Source organism: Papio anubis, chromosome 3, assembly GCF_008728515.1.
Source record: "Papio anubis isolate 15944 chromosome 3, Panubis1.0, whole genome shotgun sequence".
Taxonomy (NCBI): domain Eukaryota; kingdom Metazoa; phylum Chordata; class Mammalia; order Primates; family Cercopithecidae; genus Papio; species Papio anubis.
In genome coordinates, this window is record NC_044978.1 from 170,095,305 (window position 1) to 170,118,198 (window position 22,894).

Below are 22,894 nucleotides of genomic sequence, written 5' to 3' on the forward strand. Positions count from 1 at the left end.
AAAGAGACCAATTTAGACCAAGTGAAAGGGATCAACTTCTCTTAAAATGAGCCTTTTATTCTAGAGAGATATCTTATACAGCTCCAAAAGCAGGTAGAACAATCAGCATTTACATAGTTATGGATCTCTTTGTATATGGAGATGGGAATTATTTTTAAAAGATTTCCATTGTTTAAAGCAGTCAGAGACATAGTGTTGGGAAGAGCAGATATTTTAGGTGTTTATAGACATGCAGTTAGAGACCCCAAATATTTACTTACAAGTCATGTGACCTTGAAACATTCAAAATAACCTCCTCACCCCCCCCCCCATAATAACATTTTCGGGTATCAGTCCTGCACTCTCTTGGGGTTGTTCTGAAGATCCAATGAGAGAATACCAAAATACTTTACACACTACAAAGCATTATGTTATTAAAATTTATATTATCACTACTACTAATAAAAATAAAACATGACTGGGTAACTGGCCTATACATGATGCATTTTAAAAGTCCAAGTAGATTGGAAGTGTCTTATTTTTACAAACATGTTCATTCCAAAAGTATACAAGGTCCAAAGTAGTTCATGCATTTCCCTCCTATTATTTTTAAAGTACTAACCCTTATTTTATTGACTTGCAGTGGACACAAAATCTGGAGAGATGACTGGACACATTTTTCCTGAATAGTTGGGGATTATATTTTATTAACTGTAACCCAGAAGGGTCACGGCTGTTTTTAAAGAGAAATTTGCCTCTTGCTATGGTTTCTTGAGATGATCAGTGTCTGGTTTTAGGAGGTTTGGCAATGGTGTTGGGTGTGTGGGGCTGGTGGGATATTTTTGTTAATGGTTTGTTTCTCTGTGTTTCTCTCCCAGCTATCGGCAGGACCCTCATCCCCCGTTACTTTAGCACTGTGTTTGAAGGAGGGGTGACCGACCTGTATTACATTCTCAAACACTCGAAAGAGTCATACCACAACTCATCCATCACGGTGGACTGCGACCAGTGTACCATGGTCACCCAGCACGGGAAGCCCATGTTTACCAAGGTACAGGACAGGCTCTGTCACATGCCCGGCTTTTCCTACTCTGAGTGCATTAAAGAATAATAATTATGGTTTTCCTATGGAACCTGGGGCTGATTGCTCATCTCCCAGATACTTTCAACACCATGAGAGAATCTTCCTTGTCTGTGACATGGCTTGACTCTTGGGGTGAACACTGTTCTAAGATGTGTGCACGAGATACTGAGCACATGAAAATCAAAGAGGAGGGAGCCAAAAACTAAGAGGAAGAGAGGTTCTACTGCCTTTTAAATTTTAGTTGCTAGATTAGAATTGTTGTTTTATACAAAATATCTACTATAGCTGAAGGAACATATCCTGTTTTTGCGTGGTCAGCATTGTATTTGTGCTTTGTTACTGAAATAACTTTTTGGAGCTGAATTCAAATTTGAATAAGGGAAGAATCCTCTAACCATGACCCAACTGTAATCTGTAAAGGAACATAAAAACTTTAAAATGTCAATGAAATTAGGGAATTCAATAAGCAGCTGAACAAGTATACCTATAAAAGAGTGAATGAGGGGAGGTCAAGTGTCAGGATCAGATTATCACAATGTTTGAGGCTGAATTCAAAGCCCCATGGAGGCTGTGAAATGAAAAACAGAAGAGACAGATCTTTAACCTCATCTTCTATACATTTTAGATCTACGATCCTTGCCCTACATAGAAAATTGACATATGGAGTGTTCCCTCTCACCAAAGACCTTTCTGGAACACTACAGATAATCTCTTTATGTCTTTTTTGCAGGTAGAAAAATTAGTAAGAACAAATATTTAATCACAGAATCTGACAAACAGAAGTTTATTTTAATGAACACTAGTTCACTGCATTTTGACTAACACTCAACATGCAACTAATTTGTGATATTAATGATAGCAGCTATCTCTTTCAGTTCAAAACACAAATGACAACCCTCTCTTTATGCTTAAGAGAGGTTGAATCATCAGGGTTAACTGCAAAAGCCCAATGTATGAAACTGAAGATGTGTTTATTACTTATGCAATTTTGCTGCAAGAATAAAAATATATTTATTCATTGATCTTGTTGGTATAGTTTCATCTCTCCAGTGCCCATGCTGGTGTACAAAACCAAAGGCAAAGGAAATGGTTATAAAATGCAAAAACAAATCATCAAATACCATTGATTCTATGGCATCTTAATTTTGTCAGTAGACTTTTTAAAATGTAGGAAAGGGTAGGGTTTTTCTTTCTTCCTGGTCTAAACAGGCAGAGAGGAAAGTTGTCATTCAGAGACAAAGAAGCTTCACACTGGATGCAGAAGTCCTGGCTGGCAATAGACTTTTGCTACATGGAAAGTAATGATCACCTGAATGATGGTTTAATCTGTCCATGTCTCACTTCATTCTGGAGATGCAGAACATTTACATAATCTTGTAGATCAGAGGGACATGCAAGCCATTCATTTTGCGAGCCATTCATTTCTAGTGTTACAAAGTCTTAGCACTGCAGAGAAAGCCTTTCTCTGCTGCTTCCTTATTGTTTTTTTTTTTTTTTTTTCTTTTATCCTCTAGGCTTAGTGTTTATTTTTAGGTAATTCCAGAGAAACATACCAACTCCTTATGCTGTAAGGGGGAAAAAAAAAATCCATGATAATTAAATTAAAAGCTTTGCTGTAATTAAGGAGTTGCTTCCAAAGCCAGTAGCCATTGAAAATAAAAATGCATTTTGTCGTAGTCCTTTTATATATTTACTCAGTTTCTTTCTTTCTCAGGCCAAAACTGATTCATAAATGAACATAGCTTCTCTGAAGGTTTAGTGCTGAACATTTGGGACTTGTTTTAGATAGAAAAGAGTCCCATTCTTCTGACAAATCGATAAAGTGTTATTTTCATTCAAATACAGAAACTAGGGTTTTCCTGTGTGGCATTCTTTCTTATCCTGAAATTTTCCTCTCAGATGGTTGAGTGGTTTGTTCAGGTGTCTAAGGCAGTCACCAGAAAGACCTGAGCACTCCCCTGCACACAGCTCCCTTGCCCCAAGCAGCAATTGTTTGGACCACCCATCTGACGCAACTCCAAGGAAGTATATTTGCCGACTTTTGAAATGAATATTTCCATACCATGATGAAAAATATCACTTTCTGAGAAATGGAGCTCAGTTACGTGGACTTAGTCCAGATGCTAATTATGCACATTTATTTTTAGGAAATTTGAAAGGATCCATTTTTTTTCTTTTTTTCCTCTCTCGATTTTTTGGTTTTTGTTTTTTTTGCTCCTTGGTGATTATTATAATACTCAAAAACCTTTCCAATATTATTGTTCTTATATTAATTAAAAATAACTCATTTACATGTAATAAAATATTATGACTGTTTACTACAAAACAGTGGGCTAATGACCTTTCAGACCTTTTTACAAAGAAAAAGGGTCCAGAAGCCAATGCTTATTTTTAAAGGGAAGCCTGCTATTAGTACTTAGCATACTGTGTGCAGGCAGCATCGCAGTGTTCTAATTTAGGCTATCAATAAACTCTCATTCCCCAAATAGCATTTGACCCAGTGGTTCTGAGTTGCTTTTATGAAAATTTGGTCAACTCGTGATTCAAAAATCAGCTGCAATCCTAATCAACAGAAATATTAACTATTCCTCGGGAGTATCATGAGCATTTTGCAATTTCCTGATACCAGGAACATTATCGATTATGGATAAATGTGTAATTAGAATTTTAAAACACACATTATAAAGCCTTTCTTTTGTGTTTTCAGGTTTTTAATCAAACAGAAAACAAGGTTTAATAATCAGAAGAGCAGACACCAAGGTTTTCAGAATTTAAGACTCCGAGTAATATTTATATTTGAGGATGTGAACATTGGTGGATTCTGGGGAGGAACACTTTCCAGGGTACATTCTTGGGGTTAATTTTAGATTTGCAAACCACAACAAAGTTATGGCCATTACTGGACACTCTTATCATCTCTATAAAGATTGGTTTATGTTTTCTCTGTTCTCAATTTGTTATTATGAAAGTATTTACTACTACAGAGAAGTACCATGGAAGTGTACCCACCAGTTTTCCTATATGAATACTTACTTATGTCTTTGACAGTTCATCCTTCTTACCTTAGCCTGTATACCACATTATATTTCAGAATTTCTACTCTTCTCCTGACTCTAACCAAGTTATAATATCAATGATCAGATCATGTGTATGTTTGTGTGTGTGTGTGTGTATATATATATATGTATAATGCATATGTATGTATTTACATATGAAGTACCACTAAGGAAAATACAATGAGCTTTGCACAACTGTTAATCTAAAAGCACTACTCCATGCATGCTGTTCCAAGCATACAAACTAAGAAAATTATATAAACACTCCCACTTTACAAGCACACTTGATTTCATCAAAGCTATATGAGAATCATTGTATTATACAGCTAAATATACAGTCAATATTGCGTTACAATTAGCCAAAGAAAGAAAAGGGTTAAAAAGCTACTGGTTAGTTTGAGAAATGTTCTTTTTTAGTTCTCTTGTTCCTGGCCTAGTCTCAAGCTAGCACGTGATCGGCTGAATGCCTGCCAGCCTCTTTCTTGTTGATCCTCCGGAGACCATCTGTACTGGGGGCATTGATTAGAGTGTGTCTGCTGGGATTACATCTTTTCTGTTGCCATGCCAACTAATCAGCTGATTTTGGTTACCACAGAAACAAAATGTCAGAGCTCACAGTACGGTAACATGAATTCAGCACAACAGAAAATGTTTTCTTAATTGGGGACCCTTTTGATTTTGGATTCCAAGTGAAAGGCATCTTTTTTTAAAAAAAAAAAGGCCGACCTCAGATAAAAGCTACATTAATTGTATTGATTAAGAGGAATGCACAGAATTTTTCTGAAGAGAGAATATGTTAATTCCCTTTTATAGGCTATGCCTGTTTTTTATAATTTCTAAATAGGAAATACGTATATATTTTCTCTTATTTGCCTCCATTCCATTTGCTGGCTGTTGCATGTAAAACAAATCACAAAGCCTTTGGTTTCCTTTAATTTCTATGATGGGTACAGGGTATGGAGTGGCTGTCTAGGCCCTGGAAGGTGTGGGTGTAATTACTTGGGGAAGACCAGCCGTGACCAAAATCCTCCTCTGACCTTTCATTCAAGGAAGTCATTTATTTTTCCTTAAAGAAAACATAGTCAACTCAGATTTGATTCTAAGGATTCCTGCCTTGCACATGCTATACCCCAGTTAAACCCTTGGTTTTGACTGAAAATTAGAGGAGCCCAAGGCTTGCTGCAATTTTCCATTTGTAGGCCCATGACAGTTTGACTGCAAGAAAGGTCCCCAACTAGCTCACTCTGTTACCGTGAACAAAGGACACAATTTAACTTGACCTTACAGATGCTCCAATTGAGTCATCTATCAGTAGGACTACACACATGCCTTCTCATTATGAAATTCTCTCCCAATATAAGTAAACCAGACCCTTCACCTGTGTTTGTGGTTCACAAATGCAAAACAAATATACTAGATAATTTTTTAAACGCTGACATTTAACTAAGCTAGTATTTGTTTAAATATCCAATAATCTCCCCCTTTAAAAAGAGGATTATAGCATCCAAATATCCCTGTCCTGTTTTTGTCAAGACATTTCACTGTTGATGGCTCCCCATAGCTACCTCCCTTTTGTGAAAGCTGTCACCACAGGTGGCTTCTGTCATGCCGACACCCCAAGGGGAATTGTGTGGCTTAATCTCCATGCAACTCTTTTTAATGTCTTGGTAAATTAATTCCAAAGTTGATGATGCTCAAGGGGAGAGGTTTGGGGACACTGAAGTCTTCTCCTATTTCTATGCACTCAACTCTCATGGCTGAGACACCAGAAACAAGGCTCTGAAGACTACACAGTCAAGGGGTTTCAAGGCAAGGTGCCCACATGCCTGAGTTTACCCACAGATCCTGCTAATTGGATCTGAAGCAAAGGTCTTCACCCAGATTATCAACAATTATCCCACAGTGTCTCTGAGATCTTTGATAAGACAAAGATGGCACACATTAACAGCATCTTTCTCGAGTAGTGTCCCATCAACACTTGTTAGTAATTCTCCTGTACTGGCATTTGACTTGTTGAAAGAACATGTTACCTTCAATTTGAGCACGTGAAATGCACCCAACCCAGTCCTGTGGACCAAGTTGCAACCCAATTAGTGATGGTGTTTTGTATTAAATTTCCAAAGAAGAAAGTAATTATTAATATTTCATAAAAGGCTGATATAAATTGTTCACTATCTTCATGGACTGTAGTTTTACAAATACTTACATTCTCTCTTCAGTTAATTAATTTTTACTTATTCGTTTATTTGTTTTTGAGTGTGTTTTTTCAAGTGTCTGGAGTATTGTATGTTTGTTTTTAGTCTAGGAAATCTTTCTCCAAAAAGCTTGATCAGAAGCCCAATGCAGTAAAAAACTGAAAAATCAAAGCTGCTCAGTGAAATCCAGAAAGTCAATGAGGATCTCAAAGCCGAGATGGAGGCCCAGTTCCTCCCAGCAGAGCCCCTGAGATGTCGCCACTAGTGAAGCCCTAGGTCTCAGGTGGCATACGATGACCATTACTGGTCTAGGGCTCTGTGTTTTCTTGGGTAGCATTCTTTTTATCTGCAGCGCTATCATTTACTGCTATCCTACTACATGCCAGGCAGAATTCCAGGTAGCCTACGTACATAACTTTATTTAATGTATTTTCCTAACATCCTTACCCAAGGATATTTCTATTTCCATTTTACAGATGAGAAAAACTGGAATTTGGGGAATTTATTAGATTTTCCCCAAATTTCCAGAATAAGTAAAAAGTAGAATTGGGATTCAAAACCAGTACCCTCTGATGCCAAAGTATGCACCCACTATTTTGTACTGCTTTCCTAGGGCAGAAATGGTCTGATTAATGAGTTGTAACTATTTAAACTGAACCAATACACTACCGCCACTTCTAGCTCAGAGTTGACATAGGCTCAGTGGTTTGTGATTGCCTAGCACTTTCTTTGATTTCAAAGTTGTTAATAGCGAAAGGAATGGTAAATAAAATAGGAACTACACGCTAAAAATGCTATGAATATTAAAAAAAGATTAAAATGCTACTCTGTCACTGATTACTCTATCAAGGAAGAGACCCTTCAAAATTCTATTATGTTTCATTAATAATATATATTTTTCTTAGAAAGATAAAGTGTCCCATCCCCCTAAGACTGGCCTTTTATGCTAGCAGAATTTATCATTGCTGATGTGCTGAGATTCAAGGAATATACTCTTGACACATGCCTCTATTTTCCACATGTCCGTAACTGATACTAACTGCCTTGGGTTAAGCATTGTCCTCTGGAATTTCATTTTCGAAATAAAAACTTCCTCCAGTTGGATCAAGTTGTAGTAACTCACACTTAACCATGAATGAGTTTATTGGGTACTTTGTCCCAGAGTAGGATAACCAAGATTAGAATAAGAGCTGAAGCCTCTGTGGTTGAAGGATGATGAAAGTGGAGGAAAACTTTTTGACCCAATGTCACTATAAGATGGGTTTTATCTCCATATTTACAGATGAAGAAACTGAGGGTCATAGAGTCTCAGCAGTAAATAGTAGAATTACTAGCACATCACGGCCAATAAGCAGCTGTACAGTCTCTTGAACCCACTGATTTTAGAGCTGACATTTGTACCATGTGCAGTGGACACATCACTTGTGTCACGTCTTTACCAAGAGCTAGCACTGCCCAAGGACAGAAAGGGAGACCACGCTGAGTAGCTGATATGTGAGTTACAAAAAGTGGCTCTCACAAAGTGCATAATGAATGACTGTGTTGTTTGTCACTTCTAGGTGTGTACAGAAGGCAGACTGATCTTGGAGTTCACCTTTGATGATCTCATGAGAATAAAAACATGGCACTTTACCATTAGACAATACCGAGAGTTAGTCCCGAGAAGCATCCTAGCCATGCATGTAAGTAATTTAATTTCTGTTTTGCTTTCTTTTTTTTTTTTTTTCCTCCTTCATTTCACTCAAGGGGAAAAACCCAGTCCTCTCTCTGTGAAAGAATTCCAGTAGTTGTCACGCTTTAGGTAATTAACTCTAAATATTGAGTTTTGTTCTCAACCATTTTAATCCACAGGCCCTTTTCTCCCCTTTTTCTTTCCAAGATTGGTACATTGTGTGACTATTTTTTTATATTTTATTATTTTGAACTCCAAATTGAGGTTACTTCAATAAACAGTTTGTACTTTTCTTAAATTCCATTCAGTCATTATCAATTACTGCTCTGCTTGGGCTAATAAACCTGTTACGTATAACTGGGGAATGAAATAAAACGAGAAGTTAGGAAAACAGTTTCCAGTTTTGATTAGAACCATCTGATGGGACATGGGACTCCTATATCTTCAGATTCGTGTCAGAAGTTGGTCCTCCCTGATCACGGTGCTAAATTTGAAGTGGAATATTTTGGCTTCTGTTGGTTTTGTTTGACCATAAATCACATCAAATTTACTGAGCACAAATTAGGTGCAAGGGTGGGTTCTATGCCAATCTAGAGATGTATTTTAAATGTAAGTAGGAACTAGTCAGGTGCAATCTCTTAATAAGTCGTCAAAGGCATCAACTTAAATTTAAGTCTCTCCTCTATGATACATGATGCTTCCATGAAAATCTTTGGCGCAAAATCAGACTTCATAAGCCTAATTTTGAAGACCGTGAACAATCAAAAGAAAATAACGTAACAGTAACTACCATTTCCTGATTTTTTACTCTGCCAGGCCTTCAGCTAAACATTTTGTGTATCTCATGCTATTGAATTCTCACAGTCAGGCAGAGAGTTGAGCTAGTATTATTCCTATTTTAAAAGTGAGGAAACTGAGGTTCAGAGAATCAATAAGTTGCCCCATGTTTTTTAGCCCAGAAGTAGCAAAATCAAGATTTTGTCCGCGGTGGTTCTAACTTTGTCTCCCAGCTGTCCCATTCCCGGCTATTTCTCCACACATTAGTTGTCAGCCACCTCTTTCTGACTAGTTAATGCAAGCTCTGCCTTTCCCATTAGCCTTATTCTTTTTGTTGTGGCACCCCACTTTCCTGCTCCATGATTTCTGGCTGTTTATGCTCCAAGCCCTTGGTTTTTAAAGCTTAGTTTACATCCTCCACTCTCTTCGAGGAAGTCTGGAATATTCACTTCCAGTATTCTCAAAATAGACTAAAAGGCAGCAAAGGATAATAGTTGGGAACCTGGGCCCTGGATTGAGACCACATAGGGTTGGACCCTTGCTCTTGGATGAGTTTGGGCAAATGATGTGACATCTCTGTGCTTCTAGTCCCTCATCTATAAGATGGGTACAGTAATAAAGCATGTTTCAGATCATCAAATTAAGAGTTAATGACTGTAAAGCACTTAGAACAATGCCTGGCCTATAGTGTGTCCTCTACGAGTTTCGGCGATTGGCTGTCATCATCGTCATCGGTAGCCACAGCAGCAGGAACAAGATTTTTGCATTCCTTTATTATTAGCTTTCCTCTCTTCTGACTGAAATGTAAGTTCCTTGAGGTTGACCCTGACTACTTGATAGAACAAACTCTTCTTAGCACATCAGAGTGGTTTAAGAATATAGGCTCAATGTCAGGGAAGACCTCGTTTAGGAAATTGACATGAAACTGACATGCTCTGTTTTCTCCTGCATTTTTTATTTATCTACACAAATCCAATTGGTAGTATCACTATGAGAAAAGGTATGTACAGAAAAGAATAAGTCACATTAGTATAACCTAGTCTCACGAAGGCAGACGTGGAGACAAAGGGATGTTTACTTCCCTCTCCCTCTGTTTAGTGCCAATTTGCTTATATCAATTAAGGAAGAAGGAAAGGCAAACAGAAAAAAAGAACATCAACCAAGAGACTCATTTTAAAATGGATCCCAGAAAGAATTTTCATTTTCTTCTAGCCAAACAGAACATTTGGTGTGGCCCATGGTACTTTACATCCCTTCTTAAAATGTGGCTGACATTTTGGAAAATATGATACTTACTCTTACAGTCCTGCAGGATAAAAATTGTTGGGGATATCTATTTCCAGACTAGCTTAATGGGGAGGAGAGTTAGAATTCTCTGTCTCTCCATATATATACGTGTGTGTGTGTGCGTGCGTGTGTATGCGTGCGTGTGTGTGTGTGTGTGTGTGTGTAGTTCGAGTCAGTGGCAAAGTTTTCCAATACAGCCCTCAACCCCAGGCTGTAAAAACACCACCACTATCACAGCAGGAGACAAAGACCAGTCCTGAAGCATGGATCTGCCCAGTCCAGGGGGACTGGCTTCTCTCTAAAGAGGGCATTAGACCTGGAGCTCTCCTGGCAGAGTTCTGTGACTCAGGCTGGAGACCTGAGTGCCAAGGCCTCTCCAAGAGGAAGTAATGTCATTTCTCCCAAGGACTGAAAGCACATCTGAGCAGTTTGGTTTTTCCCCAGTCTTGCACAATTGATCTGAAAATGTCCTTGAGTGTTATATGCAAGTGTCTTCGAAATGTAAATTAAATTACCTCCAGCAGCCTGCCCTCCAAATAAAATCGACAATGTCGAGATTACATTTCCTTAGCAGCTGTAGCACAGTCTGAGATTTTCTCAGGACCATCCTGTAGTGATAAAATACATGTGGGGTTTTTTCTCCATTTAGGCACAAGATCCTCAGGTCCTGGATCAGCTGTCCAAAAACATCACCAGGATGGGGCTAACAAACTTCACCCTCAACTACCTCAGGGTAAGATCAATCGAATGATTTTATGTTTTGGTGAGTTTGAAAAGTACTCCAGAGGTTTATATGCATCCTGACCCAAGAAGTTAAAATGAGGTACTGGTGATATAGCACAGTGTCTGTGTTCTGTACCAGATGTATGTGTGTGTGTGTGTTTTCAATGGAGGACAGGGTTTAATTAACAAAGCATCAAACCTGGAATTTGTCAGGGTTCAGTCCTATATCTATATGTCTCTTGGAATTAATTATTCAAAGGCTAGCAATGTCCCATTGTCACAAAATGCTTTGTTGCTGCTTCCCTTGTTGTTGTCTCAAGTTCAAATGGGTTATTGGTGAGTTCACTGCCCCTATGCCTCCAGCCAGGCACTGGTCATCCCTTAGGAGAATCAATATACTGCCCCAAAGAGTCTCCTGAAGAAATCCAATCCCATGCTGAAACACAGGTATTTCTAAGGCTTCATAAGGACTCTCTGCACAACATGTAACAGATTTGGTGGTGGGTAAAAGAAGGAGATTCTTTCTCTCTACAGCCTAGATGCCCCAGGGCCAAATCCAGGCCTGACAACAGCCAGAATCAGCTGTGCTCCCCACCCGCCCATCCTCATGCCCATGCCATTTTCGTGGCCCTGAACCACTAAAGAGCCCACTGGTCTCTGCTCAGAGGGAAACCAAAGTCAGCCCAGGAGTATGGGTGGACGGCGGGTGCTCCCAGCCAGGGTAGCTAGGGCTATGACCTCCCAAACCTCCGGTCTCCACAGTCAGAATGGCTCTCTTGCAGGGCAACTGACATAATGTGGATGGGTGGCAAGGCCTGGGGCGTGATGGTCTATGAAGTTGTTCTCTCCACAATTCAGAAGGCTGCTCTGTACTGCTAGGCATATCATCTTGTCAGGGACCAGGAGAGTTTTAGTTTAAAACAGGGAAGATGCTCTTCCTCCTGCAGATAAAGAAGTTCCACACTATGTGTCCTCAGTTGACCCCACATAGGAAGCTGGGACTTTGAAGTCTATCCTAGACTTGGTCACTCACCCTATAGCAAGATCTTGGACAGATTCTTAGTTACATCTTTTAGCTGCATTTAACACAGATTAATAAACACCAAATTTCCTTCCTTCTCCTCCCCACTCCTCTTATTGTCATCTGTCAGTGGTTGACTTTCACCCTGTGGTCAAGGCCCACCAGGTCCCCACATCCTGTGGCCCACAAAGACTGATGTCAGACCTGTGAAAGGGAAAGAAGGCACTACCCCTCTCCTGACAATGATAGCAAGGAAATCATGTGTGGCTTTTGGCAATAGGGAGTAGTGTTTTGAGGCTTCCACATGAACACAGTGCTTGCTGCAGGTCAGGTTCTTTGCTGTGTATCTTGTGACTGAAGTAGTCTCATAGCGGACCCTGCACCCCATTACCATCCCTGTAGCAAAGTGAGGCAGCGAGGGTTTCAGTAAGTGAAGTAAGTCTCCCAGCTTTACATACAAGTGGCAGAACTGGGACTTGAACTCAGGCAGCCTGACCCTAGAATCCATGAGCTCCACCGCAGAATGCTGCTCCCTTGCTAGTGAGCATGGGAGACTGATGATATTGATAGGAATTGGGTCATGTCTTTCCTGCCTTCGCTAGAGTCAGCATCTATCAGTGAGCCTTCGTTCACTTTGCCAAAAATAACATCAGCTCCTTGTAGGGTTTAGTTCCAGGATTGGGTCAGAGAGTCCATGTAAAGGGCTTAGCACAGGGCCTGGGGACAGAAAGTGCCCCGTTTGTGTTCATTCTCATCATGTATTGAGCACCTTCTGTGTACCCATCATTGTTTGTTGTGCTGGAGCCACGCAGAGAAACACAGCACCCACTCTCTACTCTCACTCTGGGAGAGTCTAATGCTACTTTGTTTCCTGACTTGCGCATCGTGGTTCAGTAGCTATTTACCTTCCCTGCCTTCATTCCATTCCTTTTCACTCACTCGTTATTCCTGGCAGTTTTCCAGTTGCTAGGTTTCATGGTGGAGCTATGGCCTCTGTCCTCAGTTGGTAGTCACAGGCTGGTGGGATGTGGTCAGCTGTGGTTCCAGTGAAGCGTTCTGAAATAGAGGGAGATGCAAAGCCAGAAATAGCCCAAGGAATGATCCTCAGGTCTTAAGGAGCAGCTCAGGATAGAAGTCATGCTTCCTAGACACAATCCTTCGGGCTGACGTGGGCCACTTGACAGGTCATGGCTGAGCAGAATCTCAAACTCATTGCCCAAAAGCAGTGAACATGGGCTTCTGTGGTGGTTATCCATATGGGGTAGGTCACTGAGAATGACAGACAAAGGTCATTTCTTCCATTTAGTACTGGGATTTAAGATTCTTCTAGTAGCCTTATCATCTAATTTTTTTAAGACAGTGGAGCAATCACAAAATACATTCATTTATAAAGTTGCCTTAAGATCCGAAGCCTCCACATCCATCTGAGGAGGCTGGCTTTTGCCTCAAGCCCCAGAAGGTCATCTGAAGTATTGTGCAAATAAGGTAACAAGAAGCTTCAATGCCACTCCCAGTATCAGAAAAAGAGGTCAAATGGATATGTTGGTAAATATGAATCCAAAACCTTCTATGCAGTTGAAGAACTTTAAAAACGGATGCATCCTGCTTTGGAAAGGATGGATAGAGATTTTAAAGGCTCCAGACATTGAAATTTCAATATGCAGTGTCTAACATAACAAAATTAAGCAGAGCAGAAAGTAGGCAATTACAGCCATCTAGCTTCGTCAAAACAAGTTCATTTATTCCGGTGAAATTCTAATCATTCTCACGGAGACCTGCAGTGAGGAAATACACAGAGCTGACCGAATGCGGCTCTCACCCTTGGAGGGAGGAGCAGGTGAGACCCTGAGGATGACCAAGCTGTGGACATTGTGAATGCAGATGATGGGGCTGAACACAGACACTCGCCAGCAGCACTCTGGAAGGGACACTGGTGACCTGGTACTTTTGAAGTGACAACAAGAACAGCTGTTGCCATTTGATTTGGGTTGTCAAATCACCTGCTGTTCCCTCTTGTTGTTCCCTCCTGTTGCATCCCAGCATGACAAGGTTAGAGGTGCCCTGAGCTAAGAGGTGCAACGATGGCTGACTCAGTGGTCCCTGTGGAGCTACGACTGGAAGTGGCTGAGTCTGCGGAGATGGCGCTCTGTCACAGTGCGGTCTCACTTCCTCTACAGGATGCCTCTGTGACCTCTGGAGGGGGCTGGGACTTGCTGACTGAGTGTCCCTGTAGTAGTTATCCAAGCCAGAGCTGGGAAGGGACCTGCAGGATGGGGAAGTCATTATTTTGTGGCTGTTGGGTATTCCAATACCAGGTGGTGGGTTTCACGAAGCATGTCCTCGGTGTACTGGGGCATAGGGAGATGGCGCCTTTCAGTAAGCAGCACGCTCTAGTGCTAGAACTTGAGCACTAGAATGGGAGAAGCAAGCCAGGAACTCGGAAATGTGTCCTTTGCCTCGTTTGCTGGGAAGCAGAAGTCCTGTTGTCCGCCTGGCATTTTACGAAGGGATCCAATTCAGCAACCATGAGAAGGCAGTGCAGTTTAGTGATCATTGGTTCATCCAGGTCAATGAGACCTGGCTGTGGAGCCTTGTCAGCTACCACCAGATCCTGTTTGCCCATTTATTCATTGTTCATTTCACAAGCATTTCTAACACACTTTCTTTGTGCCAGGTCTCTGCCCTCAAGGAGATCACTGCCTAGAATGTAAGAAAGAAAAACAAATACACTCTTGGAGAGAAATTGTTCCCAGGTGCAGTGAGAAACATAGTACTAGCTAACATTTCTGGGGCACTTACTGTGTGCCAGGCATTGCTGCTATGTGCCTTGCAGGGAGTTTCTTTCTTTCTTGCTTTCTTGCTTTCTTGCTTTCTTGCTTTCTTGCTTTCTTGCTTTCTTTCTCTTTCTTGCTTTCTCTCTCTCTCTCTCTCTCTTTTCTTTCTCTCTTTCTTTGTCTTCATTTTTTCTTTAAATACTCACAGCATCCATATAGGGTAGGAGCTATTTTTAGTCCTATTTTACAGGGGAGAAAACTGAGGCACAGAGAAGTAACTTCCCAAGGTCACAGAACTGGTAAGTGGCAGATCAGGGATCTGGACCCATGATCTGATTCTAAGCACAAAGGACAGAGAGGTTGTTAGAAGGTAGGAGAGGAAGGCTGCAAAGTCTTCATAGAGGAGATGGCCCTTGGATTGATTCTAAAAGATGAGTAGGTGATCATCAGGCAGACAAGGCAGAGGACAGTCCAAACACAGGGCCCACTGTGAAAGGAGTCAGAGAAGGGTGGAGAGTGTTAGTGGCTTGGGGAGCTCTAGGAAGTTTCACATAGTTAAAATATAAGTTTCAAGTTTGTTTTAGGTACCAACACAGGTAGGTGTTTTGAGCCAAAACCATATACCCTGGCTGAGTGGCGTAATTCAAGAGATTTTGTTTTTCCAGTAACAGCATGGTCAAGATAAGCACCCTCTCACTGTGACATGGGCTTGGGAGTAAGTTAAACAGTATGTATCTGAGAACATCATCTTCTTACTAGCTGTGTGACCCTGGGCAAGTTGCTTGACTTCTCTGAGCCTTCATTTTTTCATCTGTGAAATGAGCTACAGCATCTCTCTCGCTAGGTTCTAGTAGGATAAATGCACGCAGAGCTTTCATTACTCATTCACCAAGGTACCTTTGTAAATGCTCTGGTCCTTTTTTCTGGGTAGAGCACATCAGAATCTTATTGAATTCCCCTGTATGCAGAGCTCATCAGAAGGACTCTGTGGGTCAACACATACAAGAGTTGATCCTTCTTCCTTAATTCTTGCCTTTCATCAGAATGAAAGTTTCTTCTAACTCAGTTTGAAATTGCCATCATTTCAAATTTCCAATATGAAATTCTTATATTTGAATGTTTACTGTATGCAATAACCATGTTTTCTTTAAGTAGCTTTAAATAATAAGATTTTAAAATTGAAGAAGTAATTGATGTCTATTTTATCCTCAACAATATAAAGAAAAGAGGGGTGGACAATGCGGAAATCATATCCTTAAACATTTAAAGGAAGCCGCCACAAACTTCTAGGCTGGCATTGAGTGAAATGTGCCACTTTCATGTTGATTTATCTCCTGTAACAATAGAGTGGGCATTCCTTGCATTCACTGAACAGAATGCAAGAAACAGTAGGAATAGCATTGGTTTATACAGTTGTCTACATCTCTGATGATTTGGGGTAGTCTGCTTTTGTTCATAAATTTCACATCAATTAGCTAACCAAGTGTTTGGTGGCATCTACTTACTATATTAAGCACAAAAGGGATGGGGTGGAATGTTTACAAGAATGCCTAAAGCACATTCTCTTTTTTAAGGAATTTAAGATACTGTTACAAGTAAGTCTGCTTCCAGTCCATACTGTCAGTCTCATCTGGGGACTTCAGGTCATTCCAGAATTTTTATTGTCTCTTAATTTTCCTGAGGATACCATGGTCCTCTTCGTCTCAGTAGGGGGCTTAAATTTGACTTGTTTACATTTTTCAGTGTATTACTCAATTGCTCTGCTTCACTACACCTTCTTCCATTTGTATGCAAAGCCCTCCATGATCCTGTCTCTGCTGCCTCCCAGCCTCATTCCATGCCCCTTCCCCAGCTTGTACTCCATCCTAGACCACACGAACCACCTACAGTTGATCCAAATTGGTCATGCTCTCTTGCCTCCATGCCTTTGTACAACATGACTCACTGCCACTGCCTTGAGGTGCTACCCTTCTCTCACCATCCGATTTTCCCAAGCTAAATCCTTCTCATCCTTCAGGATTTCTTCATCTATCAACTCCTGTGAGAACATCTCTCTGACTCTCAGCTGGGGTAGGAGCCTCTCCCCAGTGCTCTGGGAGTTCTGTGCACATAGCCTCAGGATTAACTCTTGGCAGGTCCCATATAAGAATTGTCTCCCCACTCGTTTGTCTCCTGAACTAGACTCTGAGCAATGTGAAGACACATAAGTACCCAGTAGTATCTCTTGAATGTGTGCTTGGCAGATGGATGATTTGGTAAATGGAAGGCAAGATTTCAAATGATAACACAATAAAAACCACACAAAGAAAACTCAGTTGAATTCATTTGCCCTACAGCATCTAGAAAAAAAATGTTGATTCATTTCAAAAATCACTACCTAGAACTTCACCATGAAATCTGAGGAGCAAAAGAGTTGAATGCATTGAGAAAATAAAAGGCAACATGGTATGAGGCCCTCACATCTCTCTAGGGTGCAGATTCCCACTTAAATACTCAGAGATCCCAATGTTAAATGTTTATTGGAATATTATTTCTTCTACTTGCTCTAAATCAGTATTTAATCCTTACTCTAAATATCATTATGGTATTTTCATTATATTGGAAATGCATTCTTTTAAGTATTGAAAACAAATGTTTTGATGAATGATTATCTTTTTCTATTTCCTTTGGCCACATTTTCTTAAAGCTAAGTTACAAATGCTTCTTTTGTTTTTTGTTAAATTTTAAAAATTTTCAGGGTACATAGTAGGTGTATATATTTATAAGTTACATGAGGTATTTTGATACAGGCATGTAATGCATCATAATTGCATCAGGGTAAATACAGTATCCATCACTTCAAGCCTTTATCCTTTGTGTTTCAAATAATCCAAATATATTCTTTTAATTATCTTAAAATGAACAATTAAATTATTTTTTACTATAGTCACCCTGTTATGCTAGATTTTAAAAATTCTTTCTAACTCTGTTTGTGTACCAATTAACCATCCTCCTTTTCCCCCTCCCTGACCCTTCCCAATCTGTGGTGACCATCCCTACTCTCTATCTCCAGTTCATTTGTTTTAATTTTTAGCTCCCACAGATAAATGAGAGCATGCAATATATGTCTTTCTGTGCCTGGCTTATTTCACTTAATATAACGACCTTCAGTTCAATCCATTATGTTGTAAATGACAGAATCTCATCTTTTTTATGGCTGAATAGTACTCCATTGTGTATATGTGCCACATTTTCTTTATTTATTTGTCTGTTGACAGACACTTAAGTTACTTCAAAATCTTGGCTATTGTTAATAGTGCTGCAATAAACATAGGAGTGTAGCTGTCTCTTTAACATACTGATTTCCTTTCTTTGGGGTATATAGGAATGGAGTTGGATTGCTGGATCATACTATATTTAGTTTTTTGAAGAACCTCCAAAGTATTCTCCATAGTGGTTGTACTAATTTACATTCCTATCAATAATGTGCAAAAGTTCCCTTTCTCCACATCCTCACCAGCATCTGTTATTGCCTGTCTTTTGGCTAAAAGCCATTTTGACTAGGATGAGATGATATTTCATTATAGTTTTGATTTACATTTCTGTGATGATCAGCGATGTTGAGTACCTTTTCATATATCTGTTTGCCATTTGTATGTCTCCTTTTGTGAAATGTCTATTAAGAGCTTTTGCCTATTTTTAATCAGATTATCAGATCTTTTCCTATGAAGTTTGTTGAGCTTCTTGTGTATTATGGTTATTAATTCCTTGTCAAATGGGTAGCTTGCAACTATTTTCTCCCACTCTGTGGATTGTCTCTTCACTTTGTTGATTGTTTCCTTTGCTGTGCAAAAGCTTTTTAACTTGATGTGATCCCATTTGTCAATTTTTGGGGTGCCTGTGGGGTAATGCTCAAGAAGTCTTTGTTCAGTCCAAAGTCGTGGAGAGTTTCCCCAATGTTTTCTTTTAGTAGTTTCATAGTTTGAAGGCTTAGATTTAAATTTGTAATCCATTTTTATTTGATTTTTGTATATGGTGAGAAATAGGGGTCTAATTTTATTCTTCTGCATATGGATATCCAATTTTCCCAGCACTATTTATTGAATAGGCTGTCTTTTCCTGAATGTATGTTCTTGGAACTTTTTTTGAAAATGAGTTTACTGTAGACTATGGATTTATTTATATGTTCTCTATTGTGTTCCACTGGTTTATGTGTCTGTTTTTATGCCGGTACCATGCTGTTTTATTTACTATAGCTCTGTAGTATAAGTCAGACAATGTGATTCTTCCTGTTTTCCTCCTTTTGTTCAGGATAACTTTGGCTATTCTGGGTGTTTTGTGGTTCCATATACATTTTAGGATTGTTTTCTGTATTTTTGTGAAGAATGTCATTGGTATTTTGATAGGGATTGCATTAAATCTGTAGACTGCTTTGAGTAGTATGGACATTGTGTCAATATTGATTGTTTCAGTCACTGAAAATGGAATATCTTTCCATTTTTGTATATCCTCTTCAATTTCTTTCATCAATACTTTGTAGTTTTCATTTTAGAGATCTTTCACTTACTTGATTAAGTTAATTCCTAGGTATTTTATTAAATTTGTAGCTATTGTAATTGGAATCACTTTCTTGGTTTCCTTTTCAGATTGTTCACTGTTGGCATAGAAAAATGTGACTGACTTTTACATTGAGTTTGTACTGTGCAACTTTACTGAATTTGTTTATCAGTTCTAATAGTGTTTTGGTGGAGTCTTTAAGTTTTTCCAAATTTAAGATGTTATTGACTAACAATGAAAATTTGACTTTTTTCTTTCCAGTTTGGATGCCCCTTATTTCTTTTTCTTGTTTGATTACTATAGCTAGGACTTCCCGTACTATATTGAATAGCAGTGATAATAGTGGGCATCCTTGTCATGTTCCATATCTTAAAGAAAAGACTAAAACTTTTCCCCATTCAGTATGATACCAGCTGTAGGTCTGTCATGTATGGGTTTTATTATGTGGAAGCATCTATACCCAGTTTTTTAGGGTTTTTTGTTATGAAGAGATGCTGAGTTTTATCAAATGCTTTTTCAGTATCAGTTGAAGTGATCACATGGCTTTCATCCTTCATTCTGTTGATATGATGTATCACATTGATTGATTTGCATATGTTGACCATTCTTGCAACCCTGAGATAAATACCACTTGGTCATGATAAATGATCTTTTTAATGTGTTGTTGAGTTTGGTTTGATAGTATTTTATTGAGGATTTTTGCATCAATATTTATCAGTGATATTGGCCTGTAGTTTTCTCTTTTTATGATGTGTCTTTATCTGGTTTTGGGATCAGGGTAATACTGGCCTCTGAGAATGAGTTTGAAAGTAGTCCCTCCTCCTCTATTTGTTGGAATAGTTTCAGTAGGATTGGCATTAGTTCTTTAAATGTTTGGCAAAATTCAGCAGTGAAGCGAAGCCACCAGCTTCTGGGCTTTTCTTTGCTGAAAGCCATTTCATTACAGCTTTGATCTTGTTACTCATTGTTGATGTGTTCAGGTTTTGGATTTCTTCATGTTTCAACCTTGGTAGGTTGTCTATGCCTAGGAATTTGTCCATTTCTTCTAGATTTTCCAATTTATTGGCATATACTTGCTCATAGTAGCTATTAATGATCTTTTGAATTTCTGCAGTATTAGTTGTAATGTCTCCTTTTTCAACTATGATTTTATTTATTTGGTTCTTCTCTCTTTTTTAAAAAATCTGGCTTAAGGTTTGTCTACTTTAACTTTTCAAAAAACCAACCTTCGTTTCACTGATCTTTTGCATTGTTTTCTTCATTTTAAGTTCACTGATTCCTGCTCTGATCTTTATTATTTCTTCCAGTAATTTTGGATTTGGGTTGCTCTTGTTTTTCTAGTACTTTAAGATGCATTGTTAGGTTGTTTATTTGAAATTGTTCTTCTTCATTGATGTAGGCACTTTCAGTTATAAACTTCCCTCTTAGTACTGCTTTTGCTGTATCCATAGGTTTTGTATGTTATGTTTCTATTATCATTTGTTTTTAAAAATGTTTCTGGCTCACACCTGTAATCTCAGCACTTTAGGAGGCTGAAGCAGGTGTATCATGAGATCAGGAGTTCGAGACCAGTCTGGCCAACATGGTGAAACCCCGTCTCTACTTAAAAAAATAGAAAATGTAGCTGGACATGATGGCATGTGCCTATAATCCCAGCTACTCTGGAGGCTGAGGCAGAGAATTGCTTGAACCCAGGAGGCAGAAGTTGCAGTGAGCCAAGATTGTGCCACTGCACTCCAGCCTGTGCAACAGTGCGAGACTCCATCTCAAAAAAAAAAAAAGTTTCAATTTCCTTGTTAATTCCCTCATTGATCCACTGGTCTTTCAGGGGCATATTGTCTCATTCTCATGTATTTGTATAGTTTCCAAATTCCTCTTGTGATTGATTTCCAGTTTTTTTCCATTGTGGTCAGAAAAGATACTTCATATTATTTCAATTTTTTGAATGTTTTAATACTTGTTTTGTGACCTACCGTATGGCTGATCCTTGAGAATCATCCATGTGCTGAGGAAAAGAATGTGCATTCTGCAGCCTTTGGATGGAATGGTCTGTAAATATCTGTTAGGTCCATTTGGTCTCTAGTGCAGATTAAGTTCGATGTTTCTTTACTGACTTTCTGTCTGGAAGATTGATCCAATGCTGAAAGTGGGGTGTTATTTTTTTAAGCATTATGTTTTGTGTGACTTTAAAACATTTTATCCTGTATCTCAGCCAAAAGGTATTTTCTTTGTGTGTTCTCTTACTCTTTTTCCATTCAGATGCATAATTTCTGCACAAATGCAATCAGGTTACATACAAATTTTTAATGTTATTTAGTAAACACTTGCATGTTTCTACATAGTCATCATTAACCATAAAATAGCTACAAATATGCCTGTGTGGTGCTATGATGTGTTTAAATATTTCTCTAATGTTAGGCAAGGAAGTCATGTTCAAATTGTTGGTGTCATTAATACCGCTCCCCTAAACACCTTTGTCATGTCCTGCTCTTAACAATGTTTTCTGCAAGTACAAGGTTGAATGGCAGAGGCCATGTGGGAAGACAAATAAATGTGTTTTGGAGTCAGCAAAATGTAGGTTCAAATCCTAATGCTTCCCCTTACTACCGACATAATCTTGAACAAGTTTCCTAAGCTCCTTGAATCCAATCTTTTCACCTGAAACTTGGAAAGAATAATATGTCTCACAAGGTTGGCATGAAGATTAGATGGACCACAGTTTGAAAGAGCCTGGCAAACAGAAGAAGCATAATAAATGCCAGTCTCCTCCTGTACTTTCTGAGTGCAGCAGATCAGGACTCAAATTGTACTGCTGCCATTTATTTTTTACATTATATTGATCAAGCGACTTAATTTCTCAGCACCCCAGTTTTCTCATGTGTGAATAATTATGTCCATTCTGAATCACAGTAACTACAGGTGAGGGAGAAAATAATAATGCATGTGACAAGCACTTCCTAAACTGTGAATTACTACTCCAGGAAGCCAAGTCCATACATTGGTTGTGGCTTTGAATTCTATGCTGAGATTCTGATGCTGCAGGCAAGATCAGAAAGAAGAGAAGGAGTGACTGATTGATGATGTCTGCCAAGAAGTGTGTGGCCTGAGGGAGCTGGAGCATGTACCTGTATTTGGAACCTCTCCCCAGTACAAGTGTTATCACAAATGTATAATCATTATCATTGGGATATTTTTGATATTATCTATAGGCTATTTGATGTTGTTATTGTTAAGTAAGTCTAAATCTTCAAATAAGCAGTATCATCAACTGAGTGTGAAAGCATTTAGGTTTCACAGTAGTGGCTTTTGATCCTGTACCTTTAATTTCCCAAGCGAATGAAGATTTTTGTTGTTGTTATTGTTATACTTTAAAGAACATTGGTCCCTGCATGTAGCCTCTGCTGATAGCAACAGGAGCATAGTCCAGTGCCTAAAAGAATTGGGCAATTAGCTTTGGAAAATGACCTCCATCAGAATGACATAAAGTGGCCTGCAGCAGAATGAGTGTGGCTGAAGTCAGCATTTGGAATCTGGCCGAGGTTTTTTGTTTCTTATTTTTGTGAGGTTTTGACTCCCAGCCAGGATTTTTCCCTTGGTTACATGACAGGAGAAGGGGTTACAATTCAACCCCCTTTTCCACCTAAATGCCAGGCCAAGCCTGAGGATGAAACAGAAATCCCTGCTCAGAGATTGAGATGACCCTTAGTTACTGGTGGTCACAGTAGGCTGGAATCCAGGTATATCATTCACCATTCATGCCTTCTGACAGAGCCGCAAGATACCCTCATTA

General features: G+C 39.2%; 1 protein-coding gene across 13 annotated transcripts in view; it reads left to right on the forward strand.

Moving 5' to 3' along the window:
• Positions 1–22,894, forward strand: part of LDB2 (LIM domain binding 2) — a 401,491-nt gene that overhangs the window by 307,273 nt on the left and 71,324 nt on the right. For 12 of the 13 annotated variants that reach the window (XM_017958599.2, XM_017958603.2, XM_017958604.1 and 9 more), the window contains exons 3-5: positions 858–1,030; positions 7,874–7,996; positions 10,700–10,783. In XM_017958599.2, the coding sequence (XP_017814088.1) occupies positions 858–1,030; positions 7,874–7,996; positions 10,700–10,783 (380 nt within the window). The remainder of the gene's footprint in view (positions 1–857; positions 1,031–7,873; positions 7,997–10,699; positions 10,784–22,894) is intronic. The other variant, XM_017958598.1, reaches the window with a different exon arrangement.